The sequence below is a fragment of the Equus caballus genome, chromosome 23 (assembly GCF_041296265.1).
Source record: "Equus caballus isolate H_3958 breed thoroughbred chromosome 23, TB-T2T, whole genome shotgun sequence".
NCBI classification, from domain to species: domain Eukaryota; kingdom Metazoa; phylum Chordata; class Mammalia; order Perissodactyla; family Equidae; genus Equus; species Equus caballus.
Window position 1 is genome coordinate 13,907,069 of NC_091706.1, and position 24,873 is coordinate 13,931,941.

General features: G+C 40.1%; 1 protein-coding gene across 11 annotated transcripts in view; it reads left to right on the forward strand.

The window, feature by feature from the left end:
* The window catches only part of FANCC (FA complementation group C), a 244,233-nt gene that overhangs the window by 146,969 nt on the left and 72,391 nt on the right, over positions 1 to 24,873 (forward strand). For all 11 annotated transcript variants that reach the window (XM_023627664.2, XM_023627665.2, XM_070249072.1 and 8 more), the window contains 2 exons: positions 20,976 to 21,089; positions 21,997 to 22,061. In XM_023627664.2, coding sequence (XP_023483432.2) covers positions 20,976 to 21,089; positions 21,997 to 22,061 — 179 coding nt within the window. The remainder of the gene's footprint in view (positions 1 to 20,975; positions 21,090 to 21,996; positions 22,062 to 24,873) is intronic.

Sequence of the window (24,873 nt, forward strand, 5' to 3'; positions counted from 1 at the left end):
TTGCTCTGCCCACTAGGGAGGCCCCTTTGGATGGCTCCCTTAGTTCATAACATGCCCAGGTTGAGACATTGTTCCTTGGCCTTCTGCCTAGTTGCTCCTCAGGGCTCAGTGTCTCAGCAGCAGCAATAGTAGAAAGTTCTCCTGGCCCCAGTACCACTGGTTTTCCTCACGAGTCAGCCCAGCACTTTCAATACCAATAAGCCATGCTTCCTGCTATGCACAAGGGCTGTGTGCAAAAATAAGCATGATTATAGGGCCATGAAGTTAGCATGGCACCCAGCACAGAGGAACCTGTCAGTACATGTGAACTATGATTACTGTGCAGTTCCCTTTTCTTTTTACTATATTGAGCTTTCTAACTTGAGGACCGTGGACCCTGGAGTTCATGGATGGGCATCAGAAGGTCAGCAAACTCCATGAAATTGTATTAAAATGTTGTGTTTATGTATAGTTTTGCTGGAAGAGGGTTCACCACTTTCATCAGGTACTTAGAATAGGTCATAAGGGACTTCTGTTTCTAGCAATTGCAAACTCAAAACTCAAATGAACTTCCTCCTGAGGATGAGAAAACCTGAACCATATATTAAAAACATACTTTAAAAAGCTCATAAAATAGTAAAGGCTTAGCACGTCAGGATCCAAGTAAGGACAGAGGCCAAAGGAGGTGAACCCACTGTTTGGAGCTAGGGGTGTCTACCACTTCCAAAGGGGGGGCAACATTATAGGGAGCAAGGTGCTTTTGACAGCATTGCAGGGTTAGGAGTATAGGAATTAGACTCTATGGCCTATCAATAAGGAAGTTCTGGTGAACCCTTCACTTTAGATTGGGACCCTGAAAGGATGTACCTTGAGAGTAAGTGTGAACTGAAGTAGACAGGCCTACACAAGGAGTGCAGCTTAGCTTCAGATCATCTCAGTCACTGAAATTGTGTTAAAGCAATCCTGAATTGCTAGTGCTTCAGGTCTGGCAGAAGCTTTTTTGGAGGAAGCTAATAGCATCTCGGTGCCTCAGATTATTTCTACCAACAGTTTTGCAGATGTAGTGTTTGGCATAAGATAAAAATAACTAGGCATACAGAGAACAAAGAAAGCAAAGTTGAATCAGTAGAAACAGCAGACAACCAAACTGACACATGAGGGCTCCAGATACTGTGACATTATAAGACTCAAACTTTAAAATAGCTATACCAAATCAATCACTATAATCCACCATATTAACAATGAAAAGAAGAAAAATCATATTATCATATCAGTTGGTACAGCAAAAAGCACTTGATAAAATCTAATACCCATTCATGACAAGAATCTCTCAATGAGTTAGGAATAGAGGGGAATTACCTTAACTTGATAAAGACCATCTACAAGGCATCTGCAGCTAATAACAGCATACTTAATGGTGAAAGACTGAATGCTTCCCCCACTATCAGAGACAAAGCAAAAATGTCTGTTCTTATGGCACTGGAAGTTCTAGCCACTGTTATAAGGCAAGAAAAAAAAATAAAAGGCCTACATATTGGAAAGGAAGAAATAAAACTGTCCCTATTTGCAGATGATATAATTGTCTATGCAGAAAATCCCAAGGAATCTACCAAAAAAAGAAAGAAAAGACAAGTCTTAGAACTGATGAGTTCATCAGAGTTGCTAAATATAACATCAACACACAAAAATCAACTGTTTTCATATATTAACAATAAACGTGGAAATCAAAATTAAAAACAGTCACAGTTAGTCCTAAGAAAATGAAATACTTAGTTGTATACTTAATAAAACATCTGTATTCTAAAAATTACAAAATACAGATGAAATAAATTTTAAAAGACCTAAATAAGTAGGGAGAAATAGTGTTCATGCATTGAAAGTCTCAACATAGTAAAGATGTCAGTTCTCCACAAACTGATCTATAAGTTTAAAGCATTTCCTATCAAAATCCCAACAAGGTTTTTTGTGGGCATAGACAGACTTATTCTAAAATTTATACGGAAAGCCACAGGTTCTAGAATCAGTATAACAATCTTGACAAGAATAAAGTGAGAGGAATCGCTCTACTCAACATTAAGGCTTACTGTAATTGCCACTATACTTAGATCAGCTGGTACTGGCAGAGGCATAAACACAGAGATGGATGGAACAGAATAGAGAACCCAGAAATGGACCCGCATAAATAGGCTCAACTGATTTTTGACAAAGGTGCGGAAGCAATTCAATGGGAGAATTTCAACAAATGGTGCTGGTGTAATTGGACATCAGCCTAAAACCTTACAACATATACAAAACTTAGCTCAAAATGGATCGGGGACTTAAATGTAAAATGTAAAACTATAAAACTTTTAGAAAAAATATAGAAAATCTTTAGAACCTAGAGCTAGGCAAAGGATTCTTAGACTCGATACGAAAAGCACAGCACATGAAAGGGAAAACTGATCATGTGGGTCTCATCAAAACTGAAAACTTTTATTCTGCGAAGGCTCACGTGAAGAGGGTGACGAGACTTGCTACAGACCAGGAGGAAATATGTGCAAACCACACATCTGGCACAGGACTAGTGTCTAGACCATGTATAAAGTCTCAAGACTCAACAATAAAAACACAAACAGTCCAGTTAGAAACTGGGCAAAAGGCATAAACAGACATTTCACCAGAAAGGATGTATGGATGGCAGATCAGCACATGAAAAGGTATTCAGTCTCCTTAGCCATCAGGGAAATGCAAAAAATAAAACCATTATGAGATATCACTACACACCTATCTGAACTCCTAAAATAAAAAATAGACCGCTGAAGGCTGATGCGGCTGTGGAGGAACTGGGTCACTCCTGGATTTCTGGGAGGAATGTGACACGGATGCAGATTGCACCCAAGGCAAGTGCTGTACCCTCATCACTCTAGGACCAACTTTGACAAGTAGACTGAGTACCAATTTCTCACAAAAATAATGAAGGGTAGACGACAGTGTCATGATATCTTCAAATACTCGGGGTGAAAAGACATTCTTTGAAGAATGAGACATTTTAAGACAAACAAAAAGTGGGAGAATTTATCCTCAGGAGACCCACAGTGAAGAAAATACTAAAGTTGTTCTTCAAGCAGAAGGAAAATGACCAAAATAATCCTCCACCCAAAAAATATAAGAAGTCAATCCTGTTTTCATATTCTGCTTGGGCCATTGAGTTTTGGTTCTAGCTGTACATCAGAATTACCAATGGAACTTAAATAAAAATAACCTCCATGTCCTGCCTCAGTAGATTTGTTGTGCGGCTTGGGTCTGATGATACTGGTGCCCAGCCTTGGATGAGAAACAGCTGGAATGCTGGATCAGAATAATGCAGTGAGGTGGCAGGGTGGTAACTGCAGAATGAGAGGAAAATGGTGCTGTGGCTAAAACAGAATGTATCATCTTCCCTTTGCCTGGGCCTCTGGCTTTATACTTTGTGGGTTTTCCTCAGTGCAGCATTCATTTAGTCTCTAGGTGGGAACCTTCTCCAGAATTCTGAGCCCTCCACTTTTGCTCCTCTCAAGCCAAGTCCTGTCCATTCTGCCTGTGTGATATACTCTCTGTTGTCCCTTCTTTTCAGTCCTTTGCTGTTGTTGCAGTTCAGGTACTTATTACGTTTTGACTCTCCATAGTAGCTGGCTGTTAGTCTTTGAGACTCCACTGTCTCCTTGTCTTCCAGTCTATCTTGCATAGTGTTGCTAACCCAGTCTTCGTACAGCATAGCTTGTGCTGGTGCCCTCCTCAGAAACATTTTCATTTCTCCTCACTATTTACAACATAAAGCTCAAACTTAGACTTTTAAAAATGTAAATCAAGGGGCTGGCCTGGTGGTATAGTGGTTGGGTTCGCGTGCTCTGCTTTGGTGGCCTGGGGTTTGCAGGTTCGGATCCTGAGCCTGGGGCCTACACACCGCTCGTCAAGCCATGCTGTGGCAGCCTCCCACATAAAGTAGAGGAAGACTGGCACAGATGTTAGCTCAGGGACAATCTTCCTCACCCCCCTCCCAAAAAAAGAAGAATCATCAAATCAAGTTACTTTCCTACTGAATACTCTTTAGTTTCATCCTAAATTCGTTCATTTCTGTTGCACTTGAAATAACATCCATAGTCCCTATTGGACTACATGATTGGAACCCTGTTTCGTCTCCATGCCCATCTCATTCCTTTCTTCTGTCTGCTCACCGTGGCCTGGCCACAGTGGCCTTCCTGGGGTTTCTTCAGCGCATGTTTTTTCTTGCCTTTGATCTGAACTTGCTGATTCCTTGGCCTGGCTTACTGCTCCTTCCACAAGCTCTCGGTCCCACGCTCAGTCTTCAGAGTTGCTTTCCCTTACTTATCTAAAGTAAACCCATTCTTCCTTCCCTGTTTTTCTCTAATCACAGCATCCTGATTATTTCCTCTATAGCACTTATCATTGTCATTATCTTGTTGACTTCCTTATTTCCTCATTCCCTCTTCCCCCTTCCCTCGCCGGAATGTAACCCCCATGAATGCAGCCCCCTAAACTGTCGGTTGGCTGCTGTATCTCCAAAGCGAAGTGCGGGGCAGGTGCTCAATAAATGTCCTCTAATTTATTTTAATATAGATACATTGTGTAAAGTTTTTATAGTAAAGCAACTCTCTGAAAATAGAATCTTGTTTTTCTATTGATTTTAACGGTATATTAATTTACGGTTGTTTTAATGAAATTTCTGCTTATTCCCTTTCTCACATATAACCTTTGGATGAATGGAGAGCAGAGGATGTGGTGGAAAATGAAACTGTGTAGGAAAAGACTGCTATCTGGGGGAAAACATGCTAAAATAGAATTCTGTAATTACTGCAAGATCCAAGAGTCTTTACCTTAGGATTATAGCTCTGTATCTCTGAAACTTCACAATGATCTTTACGCTATCTGTTGTTCTGTAATTATTAGTCATAAAAAAATACTTCAAGTTTATCGTATTTTTTGTTTAAAGGGTGTGTCAAAGGAGGTTATTTATTTTAGCAACTTATATTTGTATGGTATTCTGTAGTTTATTCATACATAAATGCATATAACAACCCCCATGAAAAATATTCTGTGTTCACTTTGAAAATGAGAAAAGTGAGACTCTGAATGTTGAGGAACATTTAGAAAGCTGGCTAAGGCGGGAAACTAGGATGTAGGTCTTTGAACTTGCCCTCCGGTCTCTGCTTCACTCCTGGGCTTTCCATTACTGGTGTTAGCTTTCAACAGAAAGCATGTGTGGCAGGAGCTGGGGAGTGAACAGACGTGCTTCTCCTCGAATCTGGGAGGAAGTGAAGGTGACTGCTGCCAGGTCAGTCGTCTGAACCTCATCACATCTACCAAGTGATTTCCTCGCTCTTCTCTGCCCCTCTTGTCATTAGCTCCAGGAAGTGTGCTTGTCCAGCTGGGTTTACCTGAACTGCAGCGGTAAATGAGCTTCAGATTTTCACCTCCTAGGTGCTCATCCCGTTGTTCCCTGGGTCTTCATTCTGAAATAGGAAACCAGTCTCATCAAAAGTATTGCTGCAGGGGCCGGCCCAGTGGTGCAGCGGTTAAGTTCGCACGTTCTGCTTCCGTGGCCTGGGGTTTACTGGTTCAGATACCAAGTGCGGACCTGGGCATTGCTTGTCAAGCCATGCCGTGGGAAGTGTCCCACATATAAAGTGGAGGAAGTTGGGCACAGATGTTAGCTCAGGACCAGTCTTCCTCAGCAAAAAGAGGAGGATTGGTGGCAGATGTTAGCCAGGGCTAATCTTCCTCAAAAAAAAAAAAAGAAAGAAAAAAGTATTACTGCATTCAAAACTCACAGATTTCCTCACCCATGCAAATTGTTCTGCTCCTGAGAGAGCTACATCCTGACATTCCTTCCTCTTGCTGCCTTATGGAAAGTGGACCTCGAAGAAAGAGGCAAGAATAAAAAGAGAAACCAGGTAGGAGGCTGTGACGGCATTTAGGTGAGAGAGAACAGTGGCTGGGATCACAGTGAAAGCAGTGGCACTGTAGAGAAGTACACTGTGCAGAGTACTTCCCATCTGGCGGGAAAGGGGACTAGATCAGCTTTTATGGTGGTCAGAGGCTGGGACTTGGGGCAGGAGTTGCCCTGTGTAGGCCTTGCAAGCTTTGAGCTTCCTACTGGTGCCACAGGAAGGAGTGCTTAGGCCTTCGTAACAGCTGCCTTATCCGCTTGCCCATATGTGGAGCAGGAGGGGAAGGAGAGCGGTGGGGTCTGAAAACCATCAGCAGTCAGACATCAAAAGTGGGTTTAGACTCTATGGTGGAAGACATCAGCAATAAACGGCATCTAAAATCATGGGACTAGATGAGATCTCCTGGGAGATCACTGAGCTCTGAGGACTCCAACATTTCAAAATTGGGTTGAGGAGGAAGTACCAGCAATTTAGACGGGCTGGGAAGAGAAACGTGTCAAATGTAGTGTGCCACCAGCTAAGACAAAGGTGTTTCAAGCAGGCAGAAGCCAGGGATACCGTGTGTGTCCTCACTTCTCGCGTGCCACACAGCAGCACGGTGTGTGGTGCATGTGCATGCAGGAGGCATGCAAGGTGGTTGCCCTGGGAGAAGTATGAACACCAGGGTACTGCTGAGGGTGAGCAAGGGTGGGGCAGAGTGAATCCGTTGGTCTGCATCATGGATTCTGATGAGTGAATTGGTATGGAAAGAAGCCAGAGTAGAGAAGACTGAAAAATGAGTGTGAGGTGGGGACGTAGCGAAGGGGAGTTTAGATCACTTTCTCAGGAAACTTTGCTAAATGAAGAGCAAGGAAAAGAGCAGTAATTAGCAGGATGGAGATGTGGGATCAAGGAAAACCATTTTTTTAAAATTAGGGAGATCTTAGAGCATGTTTCTGAATGGACGTGAGTAATCCAGTGATGGTGCCGGAGAGAGTGGGGATCGCTGCTGTGGAGAGTCTTGGCGAAGAGGGGAGCAGGCGGTCAGAGCCCACGGGGACAGCTGCACTTTATAGGAGCAGAGATGCTTCCTCCAGCAGAACAGGAGGGAAGACAGAAAACGGGTGTGCAGGGAGCTGAGTTTGTAAACTGGTTGGTGACGAGGTGAAAAAGTTTCTTGTTAATTGCTGTTTTCTCAACTACTACATGAGGCGAGGTCCTCAGCCAGTAGCTGTAGGGAAGGGCAGTGGTGTGGTGAGAGGAGAAGGCACAAAATCATTGCTCAGGATGTTGCCAAGCAAATTGGCTAGAGAAGCTTAAGAGAGTTGCTAGGCAGTGCTGAGCCCCTTCAAGGATTGTGATCGTGAAATCAGGGCCGGAGCAGTTGGCTCAGGTGTCTGATGTTCTCGGCAGTATCAGCTGTGTGGGCACCGGGGAAGGGAAGATACAGAGTTGGATTCACAAGCCAGGGGGGTTTACAAGGCAAGTACCACAGTGCTTTAGAACGGAGGGGGCGAGTGGAGAGTGAGGGTGCTTACAAAGGAACGATCATTTAAGCTTGGCAAAGAATTTATCCAGCACATGACCTGCTTATAGTAAGTACGTTTAGTAAAGCATACGTTTCTATGTCTTTGTTTATTACATAACGATAGACAGTTTTAATGCCATTGTTTGAATCGTTCATACTGTATTTAGTTCAGGCTTATTTTCTAAAGCCTTTTGATTTTGGATTTTGGAAAACCAACTCTATCCCCCCACCTCCCGACCCCCCCGGAACTAATGAGTGAGCAAGGAAGAGGTTCTGTAAGCAAAAGTAAAAATGCAGACTTTGTTATGGTTGGACCTGTGTTTGGAAATTCTGCAAATTGTGTTATGTCAGCATCCTGCTCGTGAAATAGGCTATGTAAACAATGGGTATTGGGTGGTTCTATGAATGAGCAGCCTTCCTTCTCACTTACAGGCTTAACCACGGCAGTTCTCCAGATTTCTGAGTGTTTATTTCATAGTAAAAAGGGCTCTAAAAATACCAGGCCAGTTAGGTTTTTATTGTAGATCATTTCATTTAAACTGTAAGGGGACATATAAATTTTAAAAAGAAAAAAAAAGCCATGAAAGCAGGATTCTGAAGGGAAAGCTATGGAAATCTGTCTGTAGTAATTTGTTTTGGCTCTGGATGTGAGAGTGCAAACAGGATGGGAATAACTTTGTTTCACCTTTTAAGTGAGAGCAATTGGTACGTTTAACTGATGTTCAAAGATTTGAATAATAGCATACCAGAATGCACAAATATTATGCTATCATGAGAATATTACAGATACCAAGTTTTTTAAAAGAAATTTTTTTAATTTGATTTTAAATATCATAATTTTTATTTGTAATATTATTTTAAAAAATAAGTAGAGACATATCACACCATACTTTTGAGTTTCCAGGGTGAAATGAGAAAAGGATTGGGATGGATTAGGCTTTAGGACAAGACACAAGAGTGCACCAGACATACCAGGCAGGATTATTAGTGGGGGGATGCAAGGTGGACATAAAAATACGAGAGAACAGGAAAAAGGAGGGAGCAGAAATTAGTAGGAAACAAAGAGATAAGCTATAGAGAAAACAAACCCAAACACTTAATTGTTTCAGACTACCAGGTAACAACACTTATGGGGATATAAGATTTAGAAGTATGGACAGGAATAATAGTACAAAGACAATGTTTTGCCTTTCACTGGGCAGGAGTTTCTGCCTTCCAGGAATCCCTGACCTTCCTCATGGGACTGAGCAGCGAGAGTTATGGCCTGGGTTCTTCCTGCCAATGTCCTCTCCCCAGAAGCAGAGACAGCACGAGGGTTGGTATTTTGAATATGAAGTCATGGTAGGAGGCAGGGGCAAGAGCCAAGAGGAGGTTTTAATGGAAGGGACTGCGTGAAAAATACCAGCTTACGTGCATCCTGACGTTGTGGCTGCAGTGACGCAGTGCCTGACTTCCTGGGAACTCTGGAAGACGGACCTTGGCGAGAGAAAGTGGACATCAAGTCTCTAATTTGGGGAAACTGCAAATATTTAAGTTCCATGTAAGCAATTGCTAATGTTTGATTTGTAGGCAAACAGAATGCATCAAAGACCTCTCTCCTCCTAAGGGTAGCTTCTAGACATTTGGCCTGTCTCAGAGAAGTTGGGTCAGCCCTGACACTGAACCATGGGAATGAAAATTTATTTAGCACCTACTATGAGCCGTATCTCCAGCTGGGTGATTTACATACATGGTTTCTTTTGGTCCTCCTAACCTTAAGAGGTATTATTTTCTCTGTTTCCAAGATAATTTAGAAACTGAAGCTTAGTGACAGTAAAAGTGATTTTCTCCACTGAGCATCAGAGCTGCTTGTTGAACCTAAGCCGTATCTGACTCCAAGGCCTGGGATGTTTCCACTCTGAAAGTATTCTGATTTAGCTGCTCGAGTGATCTTTGCTACACAGGATGGTCTAAGGTTTGTCTGGACTGCTGTTATAGTAGATTTCAGCCCAGAGAAAGGATTAGCTAGATTCTACTGCTCCACACCTGGAGGTTTTGATTCAGTGGACTGTCTGCATGGTCATAAGACGCCAGGTGATTCAGGTTGAGGTATCTCTACACCACACCGGGAGAAACACTGAGGTGAGTGACCCAGTTTTCATGCATGGCTCCTCCTCGATCTCTTCATACATTTCTCATTTGAGAAAGGCAAACCTAGAGAGGATACCCTCAGTGTCAGGTGAGTGTACGTGAGACCAGGCATTTGTGATGATTCAGAGGGCATGAGGTGGACCTTGACCACGACAATGAGGAGAGGGAAGTTTGAAAGTACCCAGACCCCAGGAATGGGGTTACCTGGCTGTTAGATTATGTTCCATTGTTACCCAAACTGAGATTTTAAAACATAGTAGCTACCAATGATCAGGGGTGTGCTGTAAGCCAACCACCTCGTGCTGGCTACTTCCCATGCAGGTGCCTCACTTAATTTTGTAACACACCCATAAAATCAACTTTATCATCTGCATTTTATAGAAAAGGGAACCGGGGAGGCCTAACACTGTTTAACAAAATTCCCCCAAGTTCGTGTAGCTAGGATTCAAATAAAAGTCTGTTTCACTTTTAAGGCCCATGACCTCTTTTCTTTCTTTTGCTTTGTTTTTCAGATTACACAAATAATACTTTAATACAGTCTCACAAAAAAAATCAAACAATTCAAACATAGCAGCCTTCCCCCGAGCTCAACCCCTCCACGGGAGTCTCTGATATCGCTTGACTGTAAACCCTACTATTCTTCTTTGAATTTGTGTATGAAAATACATTAATTTGTTTTATGTTTCATTTCACATGGAGTTATCCTGGATGTTACTATTCTGCAACCTCCTTTCTTCACACAATACTAACTCCTAGAGTTATTTCCGTATCAGTCACAGAAGTCTCCTTTATGTTGCCAATATTCATCTTTATACCAGAGATGAGAGGAATATTCAAAAACTATAATCCAAATTCATTTTAAAAGAGATTTTGTGTTTAAACTAGAGCTTCTTAGCTGGGACTGTTCTGTTCTTAAGGAGATTTGGCAATGTCTGGAGACGTTTTTGGCTGTCACGACTTGGAGGGGTGTTGCTGCTGGCATCTGGTGGGTGGAGGCCAGGAATGCACTGCACTGGACAGCTCCCTGCAACAAAGAGTTAGCAGGCCTGCGGTCAAGAGTGCCGAGCTGAGAAAACCTACTCACCTTGCGGGGTTTCAGCAGCCCTAGGAAGGGGCTGGATCAATACATAGTTTCTTAGAGCTAACCCTTACTTAAAAGAGGGCTGAGTAATAATAAATCCGTTTATTTCAAATGGTAGGATTTCAAGTTTTCTGAGGAAAAAATCAGTTACCCTCTGACCTTTTCCCTGATTTGGAATCATATTTGAACATTTGAACTTTTATACATCTCAGAGTGTGGCTTGTGAAAGAGGCAAAATAATCGATGCCTAACTACTTATTGAATCTTACTTCCCAACCATGTACTGGGGACCAGTGTTTCTCGGAGCATGCTTTGTCATGGGTAGTTTCCCTTCAGCGGTAACTTGGTCACTGAATTAAACTTTGTCCACCTAGGCTTAAGTAGATACAGATTCTGGAAAATTGGAAATCACTTAATAGTTTAAATATTGGATTGAAATAAAAGAAACTGTGGTCCTTGCAGATCTATTAGAATGAACCCATGCTGCCCTAATGGGACTGAAGCAAGACTGTAACTGTTAGATTCCAGGGTGGGAATTGGGCGTTCTTTTCTGTGGCATCGTTTAGGTTAATTTATTCAGACTACCAGTTTGTTTTTGAAGGAAATACTATATGAGTCCTAAGCTTAATCTGCTTTCATTCCTTAAAAAGTCTAACCATGTATTACTACTTTGCTAAAGGATACATTATCACAAATATTTGTAATGAAAGTAATGAGGGATTTTTTTTCTCAACATGCTTTAAAATTAATTTAAATGTCTCATTTTCAGAAAGAACATATTAGAAATAAACCCATATGTTTAATTTCTGACCCATTTCTTCTCAGTTTCCATTATGCTAGTATCAGATGTGCCAGTTACATGTTGAAGTATCTTTTAATTCTTAATTTATGAAATAATAAATATCATGGAAGCTTTAAAATTTTAACTTAGAGAATTCTGAATACCTTTTCAAACAGTGTGTATCATTTCTTTTATAGTTTTATCACCAGCAGTGGATACACATTATATTTCATAATATGGAAACAATTTTCCTTATAATTTCGGATATTATGGATTTCAGATTTTAGACGAGTTAGCAGTGAAACTACGTCTCAATAATGATGTTTCCTTCCTGAGAAATCTGAGCATTATGGGTGCTTCAGACTAACAGGCGCAGAATGATTACTGTGACGGGGTGGAGTATTTAACTCGCTTTGTCCCTGTCAGCCTTCCTCCAGAAGCGGTTTGAGGGTTTGTGGTTCTGCCCTGAACAACGCCTTGTTTAGTGCGTCTGCTCTTGAACTGCGTGGAAATGGAGTCTCGCTGTGTATTTACTTCTATAGTTTCCTTCTTCCCCTCAGCATGTGCTGAGCTTGGCGCCTTGCTTCTCTAACTAAATTTTAGAAAAGCTTTTGAAGTTTCACCAAAAAATCTATTTAGGATTCTTAATGGTACTGCTTTGAGTCTATATGACAGAGAATTGACATCTTTATGACATTGACTTTTTCTTGATAATACTGTAGTATCTCTCTCCATTATGCAGGCCTTTAATATAAGTTTTTTAAAGTTTGTAACACCTATCTTCCTTGTTTTTTTGTCATGGAGTGCTATGGGCAGAGCATTGCTGGTCCCTTTTACTTTATAGAGGGTGACTTTCCATTTTTTTCAGGGAATAATATATTTATATATATATTTATATGTTGGTCTAGCTTCTAGATTGTCTTTGTTGGCAGGGGGAAATGATAACTTAAGATTGTGTTATTAAGAAAGTCAGCCAACTTTCACTATGGTATCTAATTTAGAAAAATATAAATCACTTGCCTGTGATTTAATTAATTTGGAGATTTTGATATTACTTATATAAACAAACAATTCCAGGATAGTAACCTAAATGTTCTATTAGATGTTTACATAAAATCCCATGAGAACATGAAAAAGGAAGGGACTCCTTTGGTGTTTGGGCTCAGGCATTTCACATGGGCAAGAACCTGCCCGGTGCTCCACACAGCAGCATTTCTGCTGGAGGCCTGAGTAGACCAGAGGCTTCTGTAAAGGCTTGAGAGAAGAGAAGAATACATGTGCTGTGCCTTGAAGGTTAAATTTTTTAGCCAAAAATAATTGAATAAATTGGATTGAACTAATACAAGCTTTGTTTTGCTATTCAGGTTTGCAGGGAAAAAAAATTTTTTAATGTGTAGTTAGTTATTATAATTTTTATGTAAGCCGAGATGGATTTGTAATTTTCCAGTGCCCGTTTCAGCAAGGATGGTTCTTGTTGCAGCTTCTCCTGTCCCTTCTGGGTGCTCTAATACTGTGGTGTACCCATAGATTGCCACAAGCTTAGTAGCACCAAAGCATGAGCATAGTAGTCAATGAAATTATGTCCACATCAGTGTGCCAGGTTCCAGTCAGTTTACCAAATTAAGTAAAACTCTTTGGAGTAAAAGTACAGTAATGTCATCTTTTTTTCCAGTATTCTGTGGGTATTTTATGGACTGAAATTTAGGAAAGCAAATTGTGAAAAGGAAAGCTTATCATTTTATACTGTAACGAGGTCACAAAGGAATCCTGCAGTAATTATATCGTTCAGTAACTATAAATGAGCAATCCGTTCTATTGAGTTTGATTCAGCTAGTATTTATTGAACACCTTTCGTGCAAAATGCTGAGGACTAGTTAACAGTTGCTCTGAGGATTATAAAGAGCAGGAATACAATCCCTTCCTTGGTGAGCCTGGGGGCTAATGAATAGAATGAGGAAGTGCACCTACAGTGCACTGGTAGAATGGGGAAGGCACTGTGGGAGAAAAACAAATAGGATACCATGGAGATTTCAGGAGGACACACTCATCTCCTTGGGAACAGGAATCTTGGAGACAGATGGGTTTTGAAAGATAGGTGTAATTTTGTCAGCTAGAGGTGGGTGGGGGTTGTTAGGGTTGTTGGGTTTCTCAGGAGAAAAAAAAATGGTACAGAGGTGGGGAAGGGATGGGTGAATTTGGTGACCAGCAGGGAGTCTGATGTCATCAAATCATAGGGATCAAAAAGAAAGATTGCGAGGTAAGTTTCATCAGGTAGGCTGAGGCCCTGTAGGGGTAGGCTGTGCTTAGGAATCCAGTGCAGGCTTGGAGCAGTAGAGGTGACAGGAGCATTTTCCTTGTCTTTGATCAACCACCATGGCCCCTTTCCCACTGCCTAGCTCTACTCCCTCCCTAATCCTTTCTCTGTCTATTCCAGCCAACATCACCGACACTCTCTTTCTTTCTCCTGCACCTCCTTCCCCTCTCTCTTGCTCCCCTTCCCCAGCTGTCAGAATCAGCTCAGAAGTCGTCATCTCTGGGAGCACTCTGAAACCCTACAGTTGGAATTAATCATTACTTCCCCTGTTCCCACAGTGATTGTCTTACCTCTCCTTACAGCACATACTGCATTCTGTCTTATATTATGGCTGTTTCCATCTCTGTCTCCCTTCATCAGATTGTAGAAACTTCTTATTCCAACAGCCTCAGTAGAGTCGCTTGAACACAGATCACACTCAATATATATTTGTTGAATGAAGGAAGGGACCCCTGTTTACGAGCAGTTTTTATTTATATTGTATGTAAAGAGATAGATGCAATAGAGGACCAAAGTGGGGGAAATTCTAAAAGACGTTAATGACCAGATGAAGAAATTGTTTGGAGAAACGTAAAATATGTGCTCTGTCTCAGTTCAAGAATATTGACCACAGTTTGGCTCTCCTAGCCTTTGCCTGAGCAAAACCCACAGCCCTTCTTCCACACCCGGACCCTGCGCCAAACCACAGCCTCATTGCTCCAACTTTCCTAACCCGCCTGTGACTGTGCTGCCTGTTACAAGATGAAGCAGATACAGTGAGGCGAGGACAAAAAAGAACACCTGAAAATAAGGGCAGTGCATTTCCCCCTGGCTTATTTAAAACTTCTCTCCTTGAAAGTTCACCTTCATGGTATAAGCTTTTTTAAAATGGCTTTTCAAACATTAACAGAGTTCTTAAAATTCCTACAGGAATCAAAATTGGGCTTAAAATGTTTTACGTGCAGCTGTGTTGGACCCTGCGCTTTCCACTGTTGAAGGACCTTAGATCGCTCGTAAAGATGATGTGTTTGCATGTTTCCTTTATGCCCTTCAAGTCAAAACCTGTTCTTTTACATCCGTATCCTTTTTGTAGATATTGATTCGTGTATGCAGAAACCCAGTTCCTCATCAGCAAAATGAGGGGATTGAAGGAGAGGGTCTCCAAGATGGCTCGATAAGCATTTTAGAAAGAATCTATTATCATATGACTGTAGGAAATAGTTTTTGTCCAGGGGACAGTGCCTACAGAGTGTTTAATGATTTTATGTTTACACTGTTTGCTGCTAGGTTATTCTTAGCAATAGGAAATTATTCTTAGCAATAAGAAGTGCTTATCCATTTTTAAGTTTACTAAGAGGGAGATTTGGAGGTCTAAAGTTTGAGGTGTCTGCTTGAAGTTGTGTACCATAGCCAGGCCTTTCTATGTTGTTTCTTAGGACCAGTGCTTATTTTATCCAGGGATAAAGCTCTGTGGCTCTCCATAGCATTTTGTACTAGGGAATTATGGAAAAAACAGAAGTTAAAGTATATAATTTCATTTTACAAAACATTTTCTGTGATAAAAAGTAAGATACGGTAATTGTAGACACTTTGGAAATACAGGTAGTTTAAGGAAGAAATGTTAAATACTCCTAGAAACAATCTATGTTAACTATTTGTTAGGTTTCCTCCCAGTAATTTTCATGCATACAAAATTAATATCACATTGAACATACAGTTTTCACATCTTGCTTTTCAAATTAGTGTTACGTTATCTTTTCTTATGTCATTAAATATCTTTTTACAATATGATTCACACTCGGATAAACTATAATGAATTCAACCAATCCAGTGTTGCTGGGTATTTTGGTTGTTTCTAGTTTTTCACTGTTATAAGTAATTTTGCTATGAACCTAAACCTTTCCTTGGGATATATTCTTGGAAACTAAATTACTGGGTAAAAAGATATGAATTTTAATGTTTTGGCTACACATTATCAAGTGACTTCCCAAAAAGGCTTTACAAATTTCTGCTCCCAATAGCAATGGAATACACCATTCACCACATCCTTGCCAACACTGAGTATTATGGTATAGAGTTGTTTGTTTGGTTTTTTTAAAACAAAGTGGGAGATGGAATGGGGAACTAACTTTATAGCATTAGATTTTTAAAAAATCAATTTCTGACTATATCATTTTGGGAATTTAGGCCAGGACATGTCTGCCAATTAAATTACTTTCATATTTCCAAGACCTTAAGTGTTACAGTCAGCTTGTATAAGGCAGACATTGTGAGTATTATCTAGGGAACTGTTTATGGCTATTTTAAACCTTGCTCAGGAGTTATTTACAATCCCTGTTTACACCCTCTGAATCTACTGAGTGTCCTGGATGTTTTTTTAACTTTCATTGGCTCAGGTGCCAAGATGACTCATGCAGGTTTGGGAAGCCGTGCCTCACGCACTGATCGCAGGCCGGGGCACGAGTGCTTCTGGAGGCACTGGAGTGCAGGGGCAAAGCCTTGGCATGGTTTGTCTTAAGAATTTAAATCTTGACTGACCCTTAACTGCTACTCCTTGAAACCAGTTTCCTTCTTTTCTAGGTACACTACATTGCTTTTTATCCCAACTGGGTCTGTAATACTTTATGCTTTAATTTTTTAAGGGCCAATTCTGTGAATTATAATGATAGTAGCCACCTGTTTATAGTGGCTTGATTGAAACTTTGCATAGCTGAATTTTATTATAAACTGAATTCATGGGATTTTAAGTGAGATGCCATACTTAGAGAATTTAGCAAAGTGCTTCACACATGGCAAGCACTCAGTAAGCTTTAGTTGTCATAATTGTTAGAATTCCCTCACTTAACCAAGTGAAGGGGCTAGGAGAGCTTTCCTGGCCAAGGAGCTAGGACAAGCTGAAGTCCTGAGGGGCCTTCTGGGGCCCCAAACAAGCTGGTGAGGGAAATCAGTCCCAGGCAGGGGCTGTAAAACTGATGGGGCCAGGCTTCATTGCTTTGGGCTTCACCCTAAGAGTGCTTGAGAGCCATAAAGGGTCTTAAGCTGAGGACTAATCAGATTTGCATTGTTATGTTAAAGAACTATTCCAGCTGCCTCCTGGAGAAAGGATACAGGGAGGTTCCTTATAAGGTTTGGTCATAGACTAGGTAACCAGTTTTGGGCTTATTACATAACTTCTGTTGTCTCAGTGTCCTCATCTATAATACATTCAATAATAGCACTTACCCTATAGGTTTTGGGGAATTAGATGAATTACTGTTTGTAAAACACTTAGAACAGCTCCCAGCATATAAGTGTTTTAAGTGTTTGTTAAATAGAATGCCAAAAGCCTGGTGGCAGAAGGTTAAGCCTCTCCAGTTCAACTCTCTCTCCATCTAGCATCAATCTGACCTCGTCAGTGAAAAACTGCCCCTGCCTCTGACCCCTTGGCTGCATAGTTTCCAAACTAAGCCCGGCCTCCTCCTTGCCCCTGTCTGGTCTAGTGTGGGTACTTCCACGTGGATGTGGCGTATGGCTGGCCAGGCGTGGCTGGGCTTCCTGCAGCAGCAGCAGCACACCTGCATCGCACCGCACGCAGTGTCAGGTCCTGCTGTTTGCTGAGAGGTTGTGGTGCACTAAGCAGAATCCGAGGTGAACACCACCCCCGAGGGATGTGCATTGGCTGTGATTTACCTCCCCTGGGTTTGCCGGCCTGACCACAGTGGCTTGCTCTCACCCAGATTGCACTTGGTGTTTGAAAATAACTGGGAGATGAACTCCTGGGGCTGTTGTCAGCTCCTGTTGGCTTTCTGTATTTATAAAGACAGCTTTGAACTGAAAGGAAAACAGTCAAATGATATGCAAGTGGCTTCCATCCAGCCTTTTCTTCACTCTAGTAAGAAGCTTTTTGATTCTCTTATACCTTACAAAAAGTTCACTTCAACTCAGCAAATTTCCCATTCCGCCCCCCCAAAGATTCATTTTTGTAAATTACATTACATATGTTGCCGGGACTTTTTAAAATCATGAATGTCTTCTACTTAGTGTCTCAAAGCTACTGTGTTCACTTGCTATGAACTTTTCTAATTTGAAACAGTGGTTGGGATCTCATGCAGGGACAGCAGGTTTCAGCCTGTGTTACTTGTCGAGTTCTGTTCCGAGGATACTGAGGCAAGTCTGAGCCACAGGGAGAGAGCACCGTGATCTCCACAGAAGGGTGTACGCCAGAGCCGGTCGAGTTTTCCCTGGTGGAGGGGGACTGCTATAGAATTGTGGTGGAGAAGGGGAGAGATGGCACAGAGGCTTCCTTGGTGTTTCTGATGCTTTATTAAGTTTGAAGATGGGCAAAATTTGTCATTTTATTTTCTATATTTTGAATATGTAAACTAGTTTATGGTAAAATTGAAATGAGTACCATGATGCTTTGTAACATCTGCCCTGGGTGTTACTGGCGCGTGTTTGCTGTCCTGACCTAGCAGGGCCTGCCTTTGACCGCGGTGACACCACGTCTTCCCTAGGGGAGACCGCCGTCTCAGAGTGTTTGTGCCTGAGCTCACACATGCATTTATATGCACATGTACGGATTCGTTCTGTCCCATAGTGCAGATTCACAAAGTCCAGTGGAGGGCTTTTTAAAAACATATAAAATGACTATTTCTCTGAATATACTAAAAACCACTAAGTTGTATACTTTAGAGGGGTGAATTTTATGGTATATAAATTATATCTCAATAAAGCTGTTGTTGAAAGATAAAATATTTCAAAATACCATACTTTTTCAAAAAGTGAATATTTTTTCCACGTAATAAAAGTAGTACAGGGACCGGCCCGGTGGCTCAGCGGTTAAGTGCGCACGTTCAGCTTTGGCAGCCCAGGGTTTGCCAGTTCGGATCCCAGGTGTGGACGTGGTACTAAGTGGCAAGCCATGCTGTGGTAGGCATCCCACATATAAAGTAGAGGAAGATGGGCATGGATGTTAGCTCGGGGCTAGTGTTCCTCAGCAAAAAGAGGAGGATTGGCAGGAGTTAGCTCAGGGCTAATCTTCCTAAAAAAAAAATAAGTAGTACATACACATATAGGAAACTGGAAAATGCACTAAAGAAGAAAAAATATATACTTATAATAGCACCCTAGAGACTGTTAACAATTGATGATATTTTCTTCCATTATTTTTTCATTCCCATGTATGGATTATTTTTATATTGATGAGATTGTTTCTGTATATGAAATTTTGCATCTTCCTTTCTTCATTTAATATTATAATATAACCATTTAAAATGCTATCATAAATTCTTTATAAACTATTTATTTATTTATTTTGGTGAGGAAGATTGGCCCTGAGCTAACATCTGTTGCCAGTCTTCCTCTTTCTGCTTGAGGAAGACTGTTGCTGAGCTAACATCTGTGCCAATCTTCCTCTATTTTATGTGGGATGCTGCCACAGCATGGTTTAATGAGCAGTGTGTAGGTCCATGCCTGGGATCTGAACCCATGAACCCCAGGCTAGCTTGAACTTAACCACTACACCACTGGGCTGGCCCCATAAACATTTTATTTTATTATTTTTTTGTCAGGAAGGTTGGCCCTGAGCTAACATCTGTGCCAGTCTTCCTCTATTTTATGTGGTATGCTGCCACAGTGTGGCTTGATGAGTGATGCTAGGTCAGTACCTGGGATCTGAACCTGCGAACCCTGGGCTGCTGAAGCAGAGCATGGGAACTTAACCACTCCACCCCAGGGCCAGCCCCACTCTAAACATTTTAATGGCTTACCACGGACCACTGCATGAGGATATCATAAATCAATCATCCCCTACTGTTGGACATTTTTCACTATGAGAAAAACACTGCATTGAACATCTTTGAGCATAATTCCCATTGTCATATTTGGATTTATTTCCTTAAATGGATGCCAGATAGATTCAAAGTTCTGAATGCTTTTAAAATCTTTAATATATATTCTCAAGTTGCTTTCTATAATGCAGGCCTCTATCAACCTGTAAGGCGTCTTTGGTCAAGTTACACACCTCTGGGCAGAGGTAGCCCTGCCAGTCCAAGCTTGGGGGTGGGTTCTGGCCCGTCACACCCGCTCACACTCTCTGTGGGTGCCTTTGTGCAGCTCACCAGAGCATTGTGTACAGATCCCCATTTATATGCTTTCAACAGTTCACACAGAGTGCCTGTTTCAGAGAGCCCAGAGTAGCACTGGGCATCTGTGTCTGTAGAAGTCTTTAATTCACTAAGTGAGAAATGGTATGTTGATGCTTGAATTTGCATTTTGTTTATGAGGATGATCGTTTATCCATGTGTTTCTTGGCCATTTGTGTTTTCTGCCTTGAATTATCTGTTCATACTCATTTTTTTGCTCTTAGTGTTTGTCACGTGATATTTTGCCCACTAATTTGGTTATATATGATCTGTATTATTTGTTGTTAATATTATTCCTAGGTTGTGCATATATTATTTTCTGAAAAACACAAGGTTTTATTTTTATTTAGAACCACTAATGCTTTGCTTCCTTGATTTTGAGGTTACAAACTTCTTCCCCATTCAGACAAATGAAAAGTCCTTATGTTTTCTTCTTGTTTATTATTTCATTTCATTTTTTACATTGATCTCTTTAATTTACATTAAATTCAAGTATATTTTGATGAATAACGTAAGGTGAGAATCTAATTTTTTTCCAAATCGTTTTCCCAGCACCACTTACTGCGTAATATTTCCTTTCTCTGGTGATTTGTGGTGCATTCCTTGTCATGTATTAAATTATCGTATCTACTCTGATAAAATATTTTGCTGAGGTTAAAAACAGAAATCACATTCTTTTTTTTTTTTCTGAAGAAAATTGGCCGTGAGCTAACATCTGTGCCATCTTCTTCTATTTTGTCTGTGGGATGCCATCACAGCATGGCTTGACGAGTGGTGGGTAGGTCAGTACCTGAGCTCCAAACCTGTGAACCCTGGACCGCCAAAGTGGAGCACGTGAACTTTAACCGCTGTGCCACCAGGCAGGCCCCAAAGATCACATTCGTAATATGGTTAAAGCCCTGTTCATTCATTCTATATTTTTGTTTCACTGTTAACATTTGTTTAAATGGACTTATTTTTAATGCAATAATTTTAATGCTAACTTATTTCTTCTTTATGCCTTGAATCAAAGTGAACCGGGTATTTGAACAAATTAAGAGTACTTGTTTCATAGAGACTACCCCATTTACAAATGACCCAGATTCTAGGCATTATACATAATAGGCACTTGTATTCACATTTCAGGACTTCTTCTTTTTCTGTTTGTGTTTTTAGGGGCTGTTATGTCATGTACTTTCAGCATTCAGATTTGATATAAGAGAAGTTGGTCTTTTTACTCAAGGTCTTGGCTATGCACCTGCAGATTACTATCCTGGTTTGCTTAAAAATGTGAGTATTTTTAATTTATTAGTATTGAAATTTTCGTTACTTAATGTACCGTCAGCAAAAAGAGTAAATGGAAATATTTCACTCCTCCAGGAGAGATGTTTAACTTTTCTATGTTTATCTCTTCTTACCTTGGGCGGACTTATGGCCATGTAAGGAAGAAACGTGAGAGGGGAGGTTATGAGAAAGAAGGAAACCAGGAGAGGTTATTCTAAATCAACCAACCTCTCTGTCTCTTAACAATCTCCTTTATTCTGTCAAAGATTTTTTGGGAGAAGAGGTTTCCTTAACCCATGTAAACACAGCCTTTTACATTGGACAAATTTTGTATTTAAAACAACCAGGTAGGAATTTTATGTTAAAGTAAAAAAATTCACTAAATAACAACCTTGTAAATAGTATTATACATTTATATCTTAGTATTAAATCTATATTTTCTTCTGCCTTAAATTTTAGCCAAATTGAAGAAATTTTAATTTATGATCTTAACATAGCTCTTCTAAAAAGTGTTATGAGATTTTTTAATGTTTGTTAACTATTCTAGTCTTTTGGAAGCTTTATGTATGAATAGCATTTTTAAAAATAAAGAACTAAATTAAGAAATAAAAATAAACTAGCTCTAATATGGTTTTATTTTTAATGAGTTTGGTTTTAATTCTTAGAAAATTAATTTTCTATTGTTCATTTGCTTAAATAGCCATGTGGAATAACAGACATTAAACATATAATCCAAATTATTAGTAAATGTGACTTGGCTGCTTTCTTTTCATTTTGACAAAGTAAAACGAGGAGAGGACAGGTGGGGGAGGGTTGGGAATCTCACCGGAAATATCACTCACACTAAGAGAAACAGAACTGATGTAACACTGTTTGCAGTGTGAGTTAACCTGCAACTGATTCTGTTTTACAGATGGTTTTATCGTTAGTGTCTGAACTCAGAGAGAATCATCTTAATGGATTTAACACTCAAAGACGGTAGGTGTTAAACTAAACATCCTTCTTCTCAAGTTTCAAGATGTATCAGCTTGGTTCTGAGAGAAATTTTATAATTCTCAGGAAATGCATGTTCATAGTTATAGTTATGTTCTATGTGGAGAGATTATTTTAGTGGAATACATGGCAAATTGGTGAGTTTTATCAAACTTCCTTTTTTTTACTCACTATTCTCCCAACTCTCCTAGGGCAGTAAATCACGTGCCATCTCTTGAGCATCCATTGAGCAGCAAGCCCTACATAGACAGTAGAGAACATAGGAGAAAGACGTGCTCAGCCCCGTGTGTGTGCAGCAGTCACACATGCAACGGGAATATTTACAAGGCAACACATATTTGATGTGCACATTAACCTATTTTAGGAAATATTATATTCCAAAATCTAGGCTAAACAAACTAAATAGATTCAGACAAATTAAAAGGCAATTAATCACATTTCGAAATGTTTCTTCAGTATGTGAAAGAATTCAAAATTGTTTTCATTGGTGAGCAGTTCATTTTTAACAAATCATTAACTAAGAGAATTAGGGGATTGAGGCACTTTGTGTTTTTTTTTTTTTTTTGTAAAGCTATTGCCAATTAAAGCTCTGTCAGAAATGGTCTTTGCCCTCAGCCTTTAGGAATACTTTGAGTCTGACCCTTAAAGTAAATTATAAAACTTTTAAATGAAAATACTGGAGAAAATCTTCATGACATTGGATTTGGCAGTGATTATTTGGATGTGACACCAATAGCACAACCAGCAAAGAAAAAGTAGATAAATTGGACTTCATTAAAATTAAGAACTTTTACGAATCATGGGATACTGTCAGGAAAGCGAAAAAGACAACCTATTGAATGAGTAAAAACATTTGGAAATCATATATTTGATAAGGGTTTAATATCCAGAATATATAAAGGACTCCTAAAACTCAACAGCAAAAAACTCGATTCAGAAATGGGCAAGAGAATTGACTAGACGTTTCTCCAAAGAAGATATATAACTGGCCAATAAGCACATGAAAAGATGCTGAACATCACTACTTATTAGGGAAATGCAAATCAAAACCACAAGGGAATACCACATAACACCTACTTGGATGGCTGTAATTTAAACAACAAACAACAATGGAAAATAAGAAATGTTAACAAGGATTTGGAGAAAGTAGAACCCTTGTGCCTTGCTGGTGAGAATGTAAAATGGTGCAGCCACTGTGGAAAACAGTTTGGCAGTTCCTGAAAAAGTTAAGCACAGAGTTACCATAAGATCCAGCTGTTCCACTCCTAGGTGTATATTCAAAAGAATTGAAAGTGGAGACTCGAACAGATATCTGTACACCAATGTTCATAGCAGCATTATTCACAATAGCCAAAAGGTGGAAGCAAGCTAAGTGCCCATCAATCAGATGAATGGATAAACAAAATGTGCTATATAAATACAGTAGAGTACTATTTAGCCATAAAAAGGAATAAAATTTTTACATATGCAAGAACATGCATGGGCCTTGAAAACATTATGCTTAGTGAAATAAGCCAAACAGAGAAGAACAAATGTGTGATTCCACTTATATGAGGCACCTAAAATAGGCAAATTCATAGAGACAGAAAGCAGAATAGAGGTTATCAGGGGCTGGAGGGAATGGAGTTATTGTTTAATGGTACATAGTTTATGTTGGGAATGATGAAAGTTTTGGGTATAGATTGTGGTGATGGGCTTACAAATGGTTAAAATGATAACTATTATATATATGTTACCACAATAAAAAAATTAAACAAGAGAAATACAAATGTAACATGAATAAGCTAGTCACAGATTGAGAGAAAATATTCACAATACGTATATCTGACAACAGTCTTAAATTCAGAAGCTATAAAGAACTCTCAGTAATTAATAACAAAAGACAAAAGTCTCAAAAATGGGCAAAAGAATTAGACACTTCACAAAAGAAGATACAGGAATAGGCAATAAGCACATGAAAATTTGCTCAGTGTCGTTACTCATCAGAAATGCAAATTAAAACCATACTGAGATGTGGTTCTACATCCATTGCAATGACTAAAATTAAAAAGATGTAACAACACCAAATGTGGTGAGACTGTGGGGCATCGGGTACTTTCACATGTTACTGTTGGAGTGTAAAATGGTACAACCACTTTGGAAAATTGTTTGATTATGCTTATAAGAAACAGGAATATCGTTCCTAAGTATTTACCCAAGATAAATGAAAACTTGTATCCACAAGAGACTTTTACACGAATGTTTACATCCGCTTTAATCATAATGGCCCCAAGCTGGAAATGACAGAAATGTGTCTCAACAGAAAAATGGATAAACAATTTATGGTATGTTCATGCACTGGAATACTATTGGGCGATAAAGAGGGATGAGCTACTGACATGTGCCCACAGATGAATCTCACGTACTGTTGATCAAAAGAAGCCAGGCATGGGCTGGCCTAGTGGCGCAGTGGTGAAGTTCACACATTCCGCTTCTGTGGCCTGAGGTTCACTGGTTCGGATCCTGGGTGCGGACCTACACACTGCATGTCAAGCCATGCTATGGTAGGCATCCCACATACAACGTAGAGGAAGATGGGCACGGATGTTAGCTCAGGGCCAGTCTTCTTCAGAAAAAAGAGGATTGGCAGCAAATATTAGCTCAGGGCTAATCTTCCTCAAAATAAAAAAAAAAAATTAAAATTAAAAAACATAAATTTAAGAAAAGTCCAGGCACACAGGAGTACGTAATGTACAATTCCAATTATAGTAAGGTCAAGCATAGGCAAAACTAATCTAACATGATAGATATTCAGAAC